At 38.9% G+C, this 15,989-nt stretch overlaps 1 protein-coding gene across 1 annotated transcript in view; it reads right to left on the minus strand.

Moving 5' to 3' along the window:
- The window catches only part of LOC109073420 (contactin-associated protein-like 5), an 83,691-nt gene that overhangs the window by 18,821 nt on the left and 48,881 nt on the right, over positions 1 to 15,989 (minus strand). The window contains exons 4-11 of the mRNA XM_042733917.1: positions 14,173 to 14,320; positions 13,546 to 13,749; positions 12,557 to 12,752; positions 9,532 to 9,667; position 7,750; positions 2,226 to 2,495; positions 961 to 1,110; positions 141 to 312 (exon numbers count right to left, since the gene is read on the minus strand). Of these exons, the coding sequence (XP_042589851.1) occupies positions 141 to 312; positions 961 to 1,110; positions 2,226 to 2,495; position 7,750; positions 9,532 to 9,667; positions 12,557 to 12,752; positions 13,546 to 13,749; positions 14,173 to 14,320 (1,277 nt within the window). The remainder of the gene's footprint in view (positions 1 to 140; positions 313 to 960; positions 1,111 to 2,225; positions 2,496 to 7,749; positions 7,751 to 9,531; positions 9,668 to 12,556; positions 12,753 to 13,545; positions 13,750 to 14,172; positions 14,321 to 15,989) is intronic.

Raw genomic sequence — 15,989 nt, forward strand, 5'->3', positions numbered from 1 at the left:
TATAAGCCAAATTACATATTTGATCAGTACATACATTATTGCAAGACATGCAGAGTGAATCACAATAAAAACAAATTAAATAAATAAATAACTAGGTAATAAAACTTTGTGAACATAAGAAAATCAATGAGAAAACTGACCTGTCTTGAATGTTGCAGACATCAAAGCTAATCTGGCTAAAGTTGCTCAGGCTTTCCTGCTGAATCTGAAGGAAGTTGACTGGATGGCTGTTTATGAAAAGGAGACGAAGGCAGCCTTGATATCCTTTGTTGGGGTTTTCACAGTTGAAATCACTCTGGAATAAAGGGCAGCCTAAAATAATGGAAAATCCCAACTTACTGTCTTTCAAATCAAAAACAACATCCACAACTAATAACAAGTTGCACAAAGAAAAATCTCTGTTCTGAGAAATACATGCAAAGCAGCTTATAAAATCTCAGCAGGGCTGCATTGTCCCTGAAGTAAGCAAAATGAGAGATTTAGAGGTTTTAGTTAAGTCATTGGAAGTTTGAGTCAAAGATTTCAATAACAGCTTTAAAGAAACTGCGTTTATCCTCTACAGTAATTGAATGTGGTTTGAGCTGCCTGAATGAACTAAACCAAAAAAAAAAAACCTTCAAGAAAAAAGCAAAAGCAGGACATTGGGAAATAACAGCTATGCATGTGAAATGAAATACCCTAAGAACATGCTCAGCTTGCCAAGCCTGTATTTCATTCAGGAATATGAGGGACGTTCAGTTGATGGAGGTTATAGTTAATAAGGTAGAAGAAAATTGTCCCTTGCATTCAAGAAAATGTTTTGGGTAATAGCCACTTTTTGCCTGCAGCCAACAGGCTAGTTCAGAACTCAGCTTAGTAGATAACAGATCAAAATAAGTTACGATCTCTGCATTTGAATATAGCCAGCAACTCTTTCTAAGAATCAGGTTAAACTAGCTTTTTCAATTTCTGATGCTATACCTCCAATGAAGATGGCTGTTCTTTGCATATTCTGAATTAGCCCACTGAATTCCATAGTGACAGGCTTCTGGTTGTTGACTGTTAAAGACACCTTCTGTCCCTTGACCTCAACGGTTATGGAGTGCCACTGTCCATCACTCAAATTCTGACCTGAAACACAAACAGTGAAGGCATAACAAGGCAGTCCTCAGAATGAAAGATGAAGTGTCTAAGGCTACGTTCACAGGAAGCCAGAGCTTTCCCTATCCGTTCTTTTTTTTTTCCTTGTCTCAAGAAATATCTGCATCCACACAAAACCACAAAAACGACACAAAACGATGTAGTATACATGCCAGACCAGCATGTGGCACTGTAATTCTTCCACACAGATACACTAAAAACGGAGAAGAAGACTTAGACTATGCGCATAAACACTGCGCATGGTATACAAACAAACATGGAACAATCCATTTATTATTCTGTGTTAATGTTAGTTAATAAAAAGACAATTGTTCAGTGTTTGTTCATGTTTTTGTTGCTGTTATGTGACGTAGCGGTGTTTGATGTCATAGTTTCAGAACATATACGGATTCGCTGTCCACACAAAAATGCAAAAGGGGCGTTTTCAAATTTAACCACTCTGGGACCCGGTTTAAAAAAATATTGGTTTCACTCTCCCAAAACGCCGGATCCGTGTGGACGAAACGCCTATGCGATACAAAATGTATGTACAGTGAAACGTGTCTCCATAATAATCAATTATTATTATTATTATTATTATTATTATGTCTAGTTTTATATTAAGTACTACATTCTGTACAATAGTAATATATTTGTCACAAATTGTGTGATTATTTCTTAAGTCATAATAATTTTATTATTATTACTTTTAGGTTTATGTTTGTATTTGGTAATAGATTTGGTGGATTGACTCTCAGAGCAGCTCTGGAAAAAACGTTCATGTGCCATATAGTAATACAACAGACCATGAAAACATCTTGAGCATCATGTGTGTTGTTGAATTTGTGCAGTAGGCCAAACGGAGACACACAGAACATGCATAATTCATATTTCAATAGTCATTTTGCGCTTTAATATTCACAGACACTAGTCAATATCGTGTTTTGATTTACTACAATATACAAGCCCTGCTTTTGCTTTATTCATCCAAGTTTTGTCAAATTCCATGACATTCAGTATTATACAGTAAATTCCTATTTTATGACTGGATTCAATAATTCTATCCATGTTTTCCACAGCATGGAAATCATAAATACACATCTTACCGCTAAAAACCTGAGCAGAGTTTTGGGGCCCTCCAGAGAGCAAAAGAAGCAGCCTAGCCTGGCTGAGCTGCAGAAGCAGGTTAATGGTGTCCGGATCACGAGAGAGTGGGATTGAGAACAACAGCCCTTCCTGATTCCATGTGCGGAACTGGAGTCGTACAGAGAGACTCTCCATACTGTAATCTGCAGGGAGCATCAGGAAGCTGCCTGTGGAACTGAGGAATGTCACAGCGACTGAGGAAGACTCAGAGCACGAGAACGTCACGTTACCTTAGTAAGAAGAGAGGGAAGAAGATAATGAAAGAAAGGATGAATATGTGGAGAGGAAAACTGAAATGTAGGGAAATTAAAAACTAGGTGTAGTGGAAGAAAGTGAAAAGGGAGAATTAAATAATATTATACTACGGGTCCATTGAATGTTTGAATCTGACTGGCTGACGAATGTTCTAAGGTGTGCAATTATTTTCAAGGAAACGCATGGCGAACGTAGTTCCAGGCAGCTCTGGACCACATTACATGTCCATATCACTTTGCCAAATGATTTCTGTTATTTCAAAATGTCTTAAAACAGCACAATAACCAAAACCCACAATAACCCACAATAAATATAGTATGTAATATGATAAAAAAAAAGACAGATCATTTCCATGTTTTGCCACATAATTACATTTTATTATGTGGGTAAAGCACATACTCTATCTTTCCCGCTCTCTCTCCCTCACATACATAACTTACAGTACAAAAAACATGCTGACGTTGTTAGCGCTTCTCTGGCGTTTTAGAAATAGTTTAGCAACATGACATTTCTCACAAGTGAGGTAACAACGGCGCTGTTCGTTAAGAAAATTAACTTAAAGTTTCACTGTTAGTAGAGCTGCTGCTGCCAAACACTGTTGAGAGATGCACAGGCTCAGAGAGGTAATACGGTTAATCTCTCTCTCTCTCTCTCTCTCTCTCTCATATATAACTTAGTTATTAACTGCATTAGTCTGCTATCAACTTCTCAAGTCTCCGTTACTAGGTCTAAAATGACGTTTAGGAATTAGCAACAGAGGCATTGGATTAGATGCAGGAGAAATTAATCCTACTCACAATAGCATTTTAAGTACAAAAACTGGACGAATGCCTTGAAATATATCATCTGATTGATGTCTTGAGGTGTGGCAACAGTAGTATAAGTGGAATAATTGACTCCGGGACATTGATTTATTAGAAAAATCTACTTCGCGTCATGGCTTCATCACCACCTCGGGTGTACATTATTTTACTAATAATTCAACGGCCCATCATCAATTATTCCTTACTTAATGTACATGGGCATGGGCACATGGTGCATAGTAATTGAATTATTGAACCAATAGATGTGTGCTGGTAGAAGGGTATACACACACACACACACACACATACACGTTTGTTTCTGTGAATTGTGGGGACTTTCCATAGACTTCTATTATTATACTGTCTCAAATAGTTATAGAGGATTTGTGGAAAAACTAGTGAACAAAAATCTCATTGCAAAACTATGGAAAAACGTGATAGAGTGCAAGTGTTCTACCAGAGGCTCTCTAAGAATATTTATCATAGACATGCCAAAAAATTCTTCAGTAAAGGGTTTAAAGCCTTGGACCAAACAAATTGGTTTTTAAAATCAAATTTAAGACCTACACAAATAACATTAATACTGTATGTCCATACAGAACAAACCCAAACAATCTCAAACAATCTCTCACAAATCGAATATGCACACAATTAACTGCAAAACAGGGTAACTGTAAGTTTAAAATACTCAAGAAGTGTTTTTTTTTAATACATGTGTATTGAAGTTGGTTTATGTAGTTTTTACGATATCAACATGCAAATTAGGGGTCAATCAATATTGTATTTTGCTCATATAACAATAATGTGTTTAAAGAAAGGCAATAAACTTTATTGTGTCAATATTAATATATTAATACATATACTGAACATGAAAATGGAGTTCCTTTTTTTTAAACATTCACGTTACGTTGTGTATGGGGTAAACTCCTGTTTACTCTGTTACAGAAGCCTGATTTGTTCACATTTGTGTAGCTGCACAAACCAATGGTGCTTTATCCCACCAGAAAGGGTGGAGCCGACATGTATATATCTCCTAACCCTAAGGCTGTGGGTTTGAGTCTCGGGCCGGCAGTACCACGACTGAGGTGCCCTTGAGCTCCCCGGGTGCTGCAGCATAAATGGCTGCCCACTGCTCCGGGTGTGTGTTCACGGTGTGTGTGTGTTCACTGCTGTGTGTGGGCACTTTGGATAGGTTAAATGCAGAGCATGAATTCTGAGTATGGGTCACCATACTTGACTGTATGTCATGTCACTTATATAAGTCGGATCGCAGCACCATTTCATCAGAATCTTGTCCGTCAACGACAAGGATCATCTTTTCACTGACTCTGCAAGAAGCCAAAGACAGAAGACGGATAGAAGCTCAACCCACTCGCCACCGTCGAAGAGCCCCGGCAGAAGACGAGTCTTTCCTGTGGCCATCTGGCACTTTCTAAAAGAAAGCTCCGGCTCCACCACGTTGCGCCGGTGTGCTTCACACGAGAGGATTAACACCCTGAGGAAGAGACTGCCGTCGACTACTCGATGTCCTTGATGGTATCAGACGCTGAAGGACGGTGCGTTTCCGGCGATGAGCCTGAAGCCCTCCCTTCATCCCAACCATTGCGGCCTTAACCGGACAGCAAGCTGATCCGTGTTCTCTCCAAGGTGTTGGAGGATCTGGGTCTCGAGTGATCGGCTCCAGGTGAGCCCGCCCATGGCCTCTTAGATGAGTGGTTTCTGCCGGGATGCCGTCAGCCACCTTCCCGCCAGCAGCCCACCCTGTTCTTGCCTGCAGTTCACAAAGAACTGACCAAGACGTGGTGCACCCCCTATTCGGCCTGAGTTAGCTCCTCCTCCTCAGCATCTCTCACCACTATTGATGGCGCTGAGGAAAAAGGATATAGCAAGCTCCCCCCGTTGGAGGAGGCGGTAGCTGCTCACTTGTGTCCGCCATGCGCCCTGGGATTAAAGGCCCATGCAGCGCATCTCTCGAAGCCCTGCTGGACCACTTCAGCTCTGGCCAACAGGGTGTATGCAGAGGCCTGTCAGGCCGGATTGGCGCTGCATACAATGGCAGTCCTACAAGTGTTTCAGGCCAAACTTCTCGTGATATGGACGAGTCTGGCCAAATTCAGGATGCTTTCAAAGAGCTGTGCACAGCAACTGATTGGCTCTGTGTGCTACGAAAGTCACAGCTCAGGCTATCGGCAAGACAATGGCCACCCTGGTGGTGTTGGAGCATCACCTTTGGCTGAACCTCACTGAAATAAGGGACGCTGAGAAGATGGCCTTCCTTGATTCTCTGGTCTCGCTGAAGGGCCTCTTTGGCCCCGCTGTGGACGAGTTTACACAGCGCTTCTCAGAGGCTCAGATGACAGTGCAAACACTGTGTCACTTCCTCCCTTACCGCTCTGGTGCTGCAGCCGCTAGCTGCCAGAAAGCCCCATCCACTCAACCAAACAAAGACGGTGCTGCCTTCGGAAAGAAAGAAGAAAGGGTCAGTTCTCACCTCGGCTGGTTCTCCCTCAAAAACAGATAGCTTTCAACCGCCATCCCTCCGAATACCTCTGAGCGATGGAGTTTTGTTTCCCACAGGTCACGCCCCGCAGGTACAGTGTGTACCCGAATGTTTTACTCCTGTGATAGCGGACCCAAATACTCAAAAGAGCGAATTTCCTCTTCCCACATTTACACACGCGGATATCAGGATATCCCTGCCCCCTCGCAGCGAACTTTCATTTAGTAAAATTAGATCCACTCGTATCCCTGTTCAAGAGGCAATGTGGCTCCAGGAGAATGGACGCTATGTCCTCATACGGTTCAAGAAATCTATGTCTTTGGGAAGGCAGAGGTAGACCTCTTCGCATCAGAAGACAGCTCTCACTGCCCAACTTATTTCTTGGGACAGTGAGATGCTCTGGCCCACAATTACCCAAGATCTCACCTGTACGCTTTCCCCCGATAGCCCCTAAAAGATGCCTTTACACCCTCAAATGGTCAGTCTTTCGTGACTGCTGTACTGCACGAAGCTTGGGCCTGGTAATCCTTTCTACAAGAGTTGTTGGACAACGGGCGCCCCTTCCACACTCAAAGTTTACGTGGCAGCTATCGCAGTGAAACTTTCCCTCAAAGCTGGCCATTTGGTCAGCAGAAACGATCTGATCATTAAGTTATTGAAGGGTACCCAGAGATTTAACCCTCCTCATCCTCAGACCGTACCGATCTGGGACTTGTCAATAGCCCTTAGGGCCCTACGGGGTCCTCCCTTCGAGCCACTACATTTGGCCGAACTATGCCCTTTGTTGCTGAAAACTACTACTGGCACTAGCATCGGTCAAGCGAGTGGGTGGCTTACAAGCACTGTCAATCAGTGCTTCCTGTCTGGAGTTTGGGCCTAGCGACTGTAAAGTCATCCTCAAGCCTAGACATGGATATGTTCCGAAGGTGCTCTCAGCTCCGTTCAGTGCCCAGGTAATTACCCTTCTGGCGCTCCCCGCTGCAGATGGTGAGCAGGGTCCCAATATTCTCTGTCCCGTCAGGGCTCTGAGAATATATCTTGAACGCTTCAGTCTGTTCAGAAAGTCGGAGCAGCTTTTGTTTGCTTTGGAGGCCACTCTAAGGGGCTGCCAGCTACAAAACTAAAACAAAAACTATCCCTCTGGATAATCCCGCCCCATAGGTGTGAGGGCCCACTCCACTAGAGGAATTGCCTCCTCCTGGGCTTGGTCCAGCGGAATCTCTATTGATGAGATATGTGCGGCTGCCATCCACATTTGCCAGATTTTACAGCCTAGATTTCCCTGCTCTCCAGGCACAAATTTTATCGGCTTAAACTGCTTATTTCTCCCTATGGTGGAAATAGCTATGTCCCAAGTCCTCAGCTATGCTCCGGACTCAGTTGGCCTATGTTCTATAGGGGCCCTTAACATAAGTGCTCCAGAACTGGGCTCGCACAGTGGCTTAGTATGCTTCTGCTCACAGCCTGGCGTGATTGGATTTGTTGCCCATACACAACGTGAAATGAATGTTTGAAAGGAAATGCTCTGGTTACTGACGTAACCTCGGTTCCCTGAGATAAGGGAACGAGCGTTGTGTCACTTACCATGCTAAGAGCTGCACATGGATCGATGACTGTCGCTTCAGTCGAATGATTCTGATGAAATGGCACTGCAAGCTGACTTAAATACACGTCGGCTCCGCCCTTTCTGGCGGGCTAAAGTGCCATTGGTTTGTGCAGCTACACACAAACGTGAACAAATCAGGCTTCAGTAACAGAGTAAACATGAGTTTACCCCATACACAACGCTCATTCCCTTATCTCAGGGAACGGAGGTTACATCAGTAACCGGAGCATTTTTTCCCAATTGCTTACACACAAAGTTTACTTGTCACACAATTTCTGACACACAAACACCAGAACCGCACACCAAATCTGCAAAACTACCCTTATCACAAAGAACTATACTTTAAGTTTCTTTTAAGTATACTTAATAAATACTGTACTATAAAGTTCAAGTATATTTTTAAGTATACTTTATGTAGTAAGTATACAAATATCAGTGCACAAGTAGTATACTTGTAAGTGTACTACTTCAATACTCTTTGGGACTAAATTGGCCCACTTTCTAGTATATACAGTAACAGTATACTTTTAAGTATACTTTTAGTATAACAGTAATAAACTTTGAGTATAAAACTAGATTACATATATGTTTTTAGTTTGTATTGCAACCATACTAAATGTGAACTTATAGGTATACTGATAGTTTACTAAATAAATACTTGTATCATTTTTAGTACACTCTGAAATATAGTCTCAGCAAACTACTAGTTTAGTAGTTTTATACTGCAAGTATACTTGTAAGATTCCTGAAGCACAAGTATAGCGCAAATGAATTTAGACTTTTTCTAAGTATAAGTCAAGTATACTTAAGTACATAAAGCACATTTCTTAGAAGTACGTAAAAAGTAGACTGAAAGTATACTTTCCTATTTTATAGTTTAAAAGAAGTATACTAATAGCACACTTGAATAAACGTATTTTGTCGGGCATACACTAATTCTCGTCCTTTGACACTTTTTGCAAAACACAACACACAATTCTTTATGTAACACAAAAATCTATCAGGAATTAATATTATGGCAAAGTTGTTTGCAAATGTTTGCTTTTGAGATGCGTTTGTGATATTTTGAAAGCAGTGCTTCATTTTGCAAGAGTTGTGAAGCATTTTGCATTTTGTATGTGCAATTCTTGGATTTGTGTGTAAAGTTTTGAAAAAAAGAGGCAACGTTTTGAAAATGTGTGTAAACAGTTGAAAAAAACTTTAATGATAAAGGTTTCCCATTTACAACATGAACATTAAAGGCAATTGTGTGCATGAATGCAGTAGTGCTGTATCTAATATAACTATAGTTTTGAGGACCTTTGTGAAGTGGAAGTTCTTAGATCTTTTTGAAATGGTAATCTACATAAAGAGTAGGCAATACAGTTTTATTCTACAGCCTGTTAATCACAATTAATAATCATAATTATAATATCCTGCAGCCCTTAATTAAATTGTACTACAACAGTTCATTGTATAAATAATAAATAGCTATAGCACTGCATGAACATTATTTAGTCAGTGACGTGTGGATCGTCTCAATCAATGCATGAACTTCAGCATGTACTGTAGTGCAATAAGCTAGTAGGATCTTAATCTTAAAATGCCTCTGACAAGAGGGAGGGAAAGACAAAATGAAGATCACAATGTGGCACTGCTCTTCTTTTCCTTCTGTGATAAGTGTATTAGACCACCCAGAAAGAGCGAGAGAGAAATGGACAAGAGGAGATACTTCGCAGCATGTTAATTAGGGAAAGAGAGCTCTTTTATGGTGCAATGCACACAACTTCACACAACTGCGGAAACACACTTTAGATACACACAGAGCTACTATAATTTGACACTGTAATTTGTAAATTTTACATGTAAAACTCTTGTAAATTGCTTTAGATATAAAGCCTTACTGTGTGAATAAAGTTATGCTTCATACTTTTTAAAGCAAAAATTTTAAAGCTTTTGTGGTCTCACATTACTTTTTTAGAGAGATTTCAACTCACAACCTTGACAGAGAGTGAGATTTGATGGCCTTCAATCTCACTAGGTGCCATTTGATTCTCACAATTGATGGGCATGTAGAAATGTGATATTTAGTCACAAAAGCACTTGTAAAAGTTCATACTTACCACTGTATAGATCTGTGGCTTCCGTCTTTTTGCGTTTTTTATAATGATGACATTGTTGTTGTTGTTTTCTTTTCTGTAGTGGAGGTTTTTTTGGTGGAAAGTCCCAGGCTTACCAGGCAAAGGTATTCCTCCAAAACTGAGTGAATAAGGACACAGAAACACAGAAACACACACACACACACACACACACACACACACACACACACACACACACACACACACACACACACACACACACACACACACACAAAACAACCACATATCCCAGAGATCAGTAACAAAGAATAGAAAAAAGGATAGCAAAGAACGGCTCTGAAGCTTTTAATAAAATCAATAAATTGATTGCTGTATTTTCAGATAATACATCTAGTTGGGCTTTACAGTTTTTTACGATTGCTTACGCACTAAAATTAAAAATAACACACAGCTAGTGAAACCTTACACTCAAAAAGCAAAACCTCAGCCCAGATCTTTACAACTATAAGCACATTCTTGGCTTCACACTTTTTGCAAAACACTACACACATTGTTTTTCAAAACACTAAACACACTTCTCTACATTAGACACAGAAATCTAACATTATGTCACTTCTTTGCCATTTCAACACACTGCTTTCCAAAATACTACACCTACTGTATGAACCTAATGATCAAACACAGCCATCTGGTGTGCAGACACTTAGGTGCTTAACTGTAAACTCAACAATCAAGGTGTAATCACTATAAAAGTTAACAGGTGAATTTTTGTCTTCAACAAAAGTGAAAGGCAGTGGTGCAGGAAGAGGAATAGGGAGAAACATCTTTGGCCAAAGAGCTCTTTTGAATGTCCCGGGTCAACGTGGTGGTAACATCACAATATATGCTGCAATCACGCAGAATGGGGTCCTCCACTGGCATGCCAAAATAGGTCCTTACAACACCGACCACATACGTTTTTATACGGACTAAGCAGTGGACAGTCTGGTTCCATTATTCCAGTACCTCCCACAACACTCTCCCTTCCTTTCCTTTTCCCCTTCTGCATGGCAGTGGAAGGTTTATGATCTCTGACCCTCTTATACCCCCCATTCAAGCAAAGGAGGAAGCCTGTGACCTAATAGATGCAGAGTCTGTGAAAGGATGGATTCGCCATTTGAGAAGATTCTTCTCTCTCTGTTTTGCAAAGGAGGACATTGACTGTGATATGGATGAATTGGCCATACCCAGCCATATGAAGAGATGATGCTAAGGTGTTGTTTACTCATCTCCACAAAAGTTTATGTACTATTGTATTTGGAATACATTCTGATTTTCAGTGCAAAATGCAGCCTAATTGCAATGATGTACTGAAAGTTTTTACAAAGTGCTGGGAAATAAATATTGTCACGAATGTGCAGTACTTGTTTCATGTGTTGTGTTTGGTCAATACTGTATATTCATGTACTTTAACAATATCTAAAAAAAAAAAACCTGCATCAAAAATAGAAATGTTAAAAGTGTTTAAGATTTTGCTCAGGAGTGTATAAGTGTTTCAAACTGAATCTAACTGTATGAACCATGTTTGTGCCATATGGTACCAAAATTGGGTTTTGTTAAATGATGATTTGTTTTGCAAAAGATCTGAGATGTTCTGATACTTGTGTGTGTGGATGTGTTAATTGTGTGTAGTGTTTTGACAAAATGAGCCTTGTTTTTAAAATTGTGCCCAAGCAATCGTAAAAAACTGTAATAGTGGTGTAGGTGCACTTTTGGTTGTTATTTTGAGTGCTGCAACCTATAGTAATAGTACTTTGATAGTAATGCCACAAAGTATCAAACAGGCACCCACAACCTCCATAAGAAAATTATAAACTCTGCTGCCCTCGTCAAGATCGGAAGCTCTTAAAAAAAAAAAAAAAAAAAAAAAAAATTAGAGAATGGGGGAAGTGGTAAATATTTCAGCTGTTTTTAACGAGGTTAATCTATTATAAATGGTATCAATTTTCATTCAGTATTGAACCCATTAATCATTAAAGCGGGAATGAGTGAAAAAATACAAAAAACAGGGGATGTGTGCTCTCATGTTTAAAATACACACAAAAGAAAAAATGGAGGGATAGAAGATAGGATGAAGGTTAAAGAAATGAAGAACGAAAGGTGAAAAGGACAGAAAAATGGGGAAGAAATGAGAATGAGAAAAAAAGACTTAAGTCCTGGGCTGATAGCAGTCAGAGCATCTGCATTACCCAAAATATATAAAGTAATAATGTTGATTTAAATTAATCAAAGGTGACAGTATGCATGATGTATAATTCTACAAAATTAAATTTTCTATTTCAAATTAATGCTGTTCCATTCAACTTTAAACTAATCAAAAAATCTTAAAAAGATGCATTATGGTTTCCACAAAAATATTAATTAACTGTTTCCAGTATTGATAATAATATGTAATGTTTCTAAAGCAGCAAATCAGTATGTTGGAATGATTTTTGAAGGTTCATGTGACACTGAAGACTGGATTAATGATGCTAAAAATTCAGCTTTCCCATCACTGGAATAATTTATTTTTAACTTATTAAAACAGAACGAAAAGGTCATTTTAAATTGTAAGAATATTTCTCAATATTACTGTATTTTTAAGCATAAGAGATTTTTTCAAAAACATAACAAGAAATCTTAACAAACCCAAACCTTTGAATGGTAGTGCATTTCAAAGGGTCTGCGTGTGTTTGTTTGGTTGTGCTGAAATTCCAGAAATCACCTACATTGTTCTCTATTGTTTCAGGCTTTCATAAGTTTGCAGTGACAGTGATTTAATAAAATGTTTTGAAACATGGTTTTAGATAACAAGGGAACAGAATATCTTTATGCATGTCACAGTAATAGATCTTATTCTTTTCTTCTTATTGACTTGTTCTGTTATGACAAGAAGTTATTTTTAAATATTTAGCTGTGTCAGTGTCCGTTGTGTATTAGGAATAGCCTGTCATCATATTTTCAGTATTGTATAAATAAATAACATAAATTAAAGAATCAAAATAATTAATTATATTCAGATTTATTACACTCAGCTCTCACCTCATAGTCTATCTCCAGTGTGTCCTCCTGTCCCGGACTGCGGAAGTGTTGCGTGAGTCCATCCACAGTAAAGTTGACGTGTTTGTTAAAGCGCTCAATTTGAACAGAGTGCCAGTGATGGTCATCCAGCAGACTTCCTAACATGACAGAAGATGAGCGTCCAGTAGACTGAGGCTTGGCATCATCTGTAGAGGGATAGCAAAAGATAGAATAGGAACCTAGACTTAGGAACTTAAAGTCATTAATTACTCACCCTCATGTCGTTTCAAACCCATAAGACCTTCGTTCATATTCGGAACACAAATTACGATATTTTTGATAAAACCGAGAGCTTTCTGACCCTCCATAGACAGCAACGCAACTACCACGTTCTAGGCCCAGAAAGGTAGTAAGGATATCGTTAAAATAGTCCATGTGACATCAGTCAACCATAATTTTATAACTAATTTTAAACACTTTTTGTGGGCAAAGAAAAACAAAACAATGAGTTTTTTTAACAATTTAACAATTTCTTCTCTTCTGTGTCAGTCTTCTACGTGCGTACGTGACGTAGAACCTGGATGCACTGCACCTTGTTTACAAGCAGATAAAGATGCATGCTGTACATTAAAATTGCAATTTTTTGCCTAGCCTTACATATTTAAACCAGAATACACAGACAAGGAAATAAGAGAGAATGATGTTCAACAGAAAGCTCTCAGATTTCATCAGAAATATCTTAATTTTAATTGCGAAGATGAACAAAGATCTTATGGGTTTGAAATGAGGGTGAGTAATTAATGACATAATTTTCATTTTTGGGTGAACTAACCCTTTATAAGCAAAGAATTCAGCCAGGCATCTAAACTCACTACGCCTCAGGTACTTTTCTTTAATCTCTAATTTCACTTTCTGATCCATTGAGACACTTGTGCATGAGTGTGAATAAAATGATAGAAGGTCAATCTGAATTGTGTCCCGTCCTTCTCTTTCTCTCACCCAAATTGAGATGCAAAATGAGTCTTCCTCTCTGAAGCTCCAGAGTGAGGAAATCTCCTCTCTGTCCCTCTCCGTGAACCAGAACCCCTTCTGCCTGATGGCTCCGGAATCTCAGGGAAATCACGTCTTTCACTGTGCTGGTGGACTTCTGGTTGAACCGGTAGAGTAAGGCACTGCGACCATCGAAGTCAGCCACATCAGACTCTGAGGAGGACAGCAAAAGGAGATCAAAGAGATTGTGAGAAGACCCTCTGCTCTCTGCACTTTCTCTGACCTTCCAAGATCTGTGTGCTATGATACTTCCTGTTGATTTGGAAATTAAGCTGCACTGAATGCCTGAATGCAGCTCACTTCTTCAGATCTTAAATAATGTATAAAATATACTAATAGAAACTGATGGACAACGAAATAGCATTTTGATATGCTTCTTATGCTTCTTTTGGTGTGTGTACACCAGGTTTTACCTGCATTATGGAAAGTCTAGTAAATTACTTTTATATATATATAAAAAAAAAACTAAATAGGTAAAGGGCTAAATGAAGTTTTATGTGATGGTGAGGCTTAGGGGTATGGGATAGAAAAAAATATCATTTAATCTCATCTTAGTTCATGTAAGGTATCACTCACTGTATGTGCAGCCATAGGCTTCTAGCCGTAGACCCATTCCTCCTTTGGGGCTTCCCTCAAGGGGCAGAAGACGCATATATCGAGTTCTGATTGAGTGAGGGAGTTTGTGCTGGACCACTGTGTCTGTGTCACTGTTTCCTGTAAATGTCTGTAAATATACACACAGACACACAAAACACAAATACACATTGATATTGGTCAGGCAGATCTTAATAGTTTAATTTTGGGGATACATTTTTCATTTTTTTTTTCATTTTTTGAAAGCTACCATTACTACAGTCTTCAACATCACATGGTCCTTCAGAAATCATTCTAATATGCTGATGTGCTGCTCAAGCAACATTTATTATAATTATTATTGTTATCAATGTCAAAAGCAGTTGCACTACTTCATATTTTTGTGGAAACCGTGATACATTTGTTTTCAGGATTCTTTGATGAATAGAAAGTTAAAAAGAAACATTTATTTAAAAGAGAAATTGTTCGTAACATTATAAATGTCTTTTACTGTCACTTTTAATCAATTACATGCATTCTTGATTGATAAAAATATCAATTTACTTCTGCATGAAAGACTAGAATACATTTCCATTACATTCCATCCAGACAAACAAAGCTGTTCACCAAAATGCTGGTCAAACAGTAGAGTAAAACAAATGGGCGTTTTCAACAGTAGTTCACAACAGTTTATTAAAGGCTCTTCAACAAAACAGCTGCCATGCTAACCAGGCCCTGCAGACACCATTTAGCATACAATGCTTACAATGATGCAAACATCATATTAGCACAAATCATCCACTCTGAGTTTGGTTCTTTGCTCCCCAGCGATGATGAAATGAGACTAAATGGTTTTCTGATGAGTTCTGACCTTCTCTGTCTTTCATCTGTGTGCTGATTCATCTCTGCTGGGCTGTTTTGTTTTGTCATTTTTATTAAAGGATCCTTGAAAATGAATCACTCCCCGAGCTTGTATAAGGGGGAAGTTGCCAAATGATTTTTGGAAGATGGCGGCCAGTCTGTTTATTCTTTCACCGAGCTAATGCATGCCGACAGCATACAAACCAGAATAAACTAATTTCCTTCATCTTGTCTGCATCATTAAAGTTAATGAAAGATCATAGGTGTGATGAAACAATGGGAAAGTATGAGAAAACTTATATAGAGAGAAAGATCTCTCTTTTTTTTCTGTGGGAGAGAGTGACTGGAATGTTTGCCAAGGGAATTTAAAGTCCTTGCTCACAGACTGTGAGGATTAATAAACCTCTGACGGCTAACAAGCTTCCAGCATGACTGAGGTGCGGTGTAAATGAACACAGCATGAACTGGCCTATCAATGGTCTACTTTTAATTATTAAAATACAAAAATAAAAATAATACCACAATTCTACCAGAAAGGTGAAGGGAGTCAGCATAGCTGATCATCAAATGTTAATCATTAGAATGGTTTGTTTCATTAAACCTTACAGTGAATTTCTAACCTTGGTTTTTCTTTAAAGGAAAAGCTTTAAAATTTCACCTTGTCAGAAACTCACAGCAATCTTAGGAAAAAGCCATACTCTCTTACTCACTTTAATATCATTTTGGATGCTGGAAGATCATGTCTAAATGACCTACATATTGGTTTAATATGGATAGCCAATTTTGACATACCTTCACATATTTCTTCAACAACTTCCATAGTATCATCTCTTTTGTGCTCAGAAATTTACTTGGGACAAACTATGAAAAAAATAGTGCAACAAAAATTCTATCAATAATTCAACAATGCTCTATGTAGGTTTTATTCAGAGAAGAAGGGAATAATACAATGCTTTTTG

This window comes from Cyprinus carpio, chromosome B11, assembly GCF_018340385.1.
Source record: "Cyprinus carpio isolate SPL01 chromosome B11, ASM1834038v1, whole genome shotgun sequence".
Classification (NCBI taxonomy): domain Eukaryota; kingdom Metazoa; phylum Chordata; class Actinopteri; order Cypriniformes; family Cyprinidae; genus Cyprinus; species Cyprinus carpio.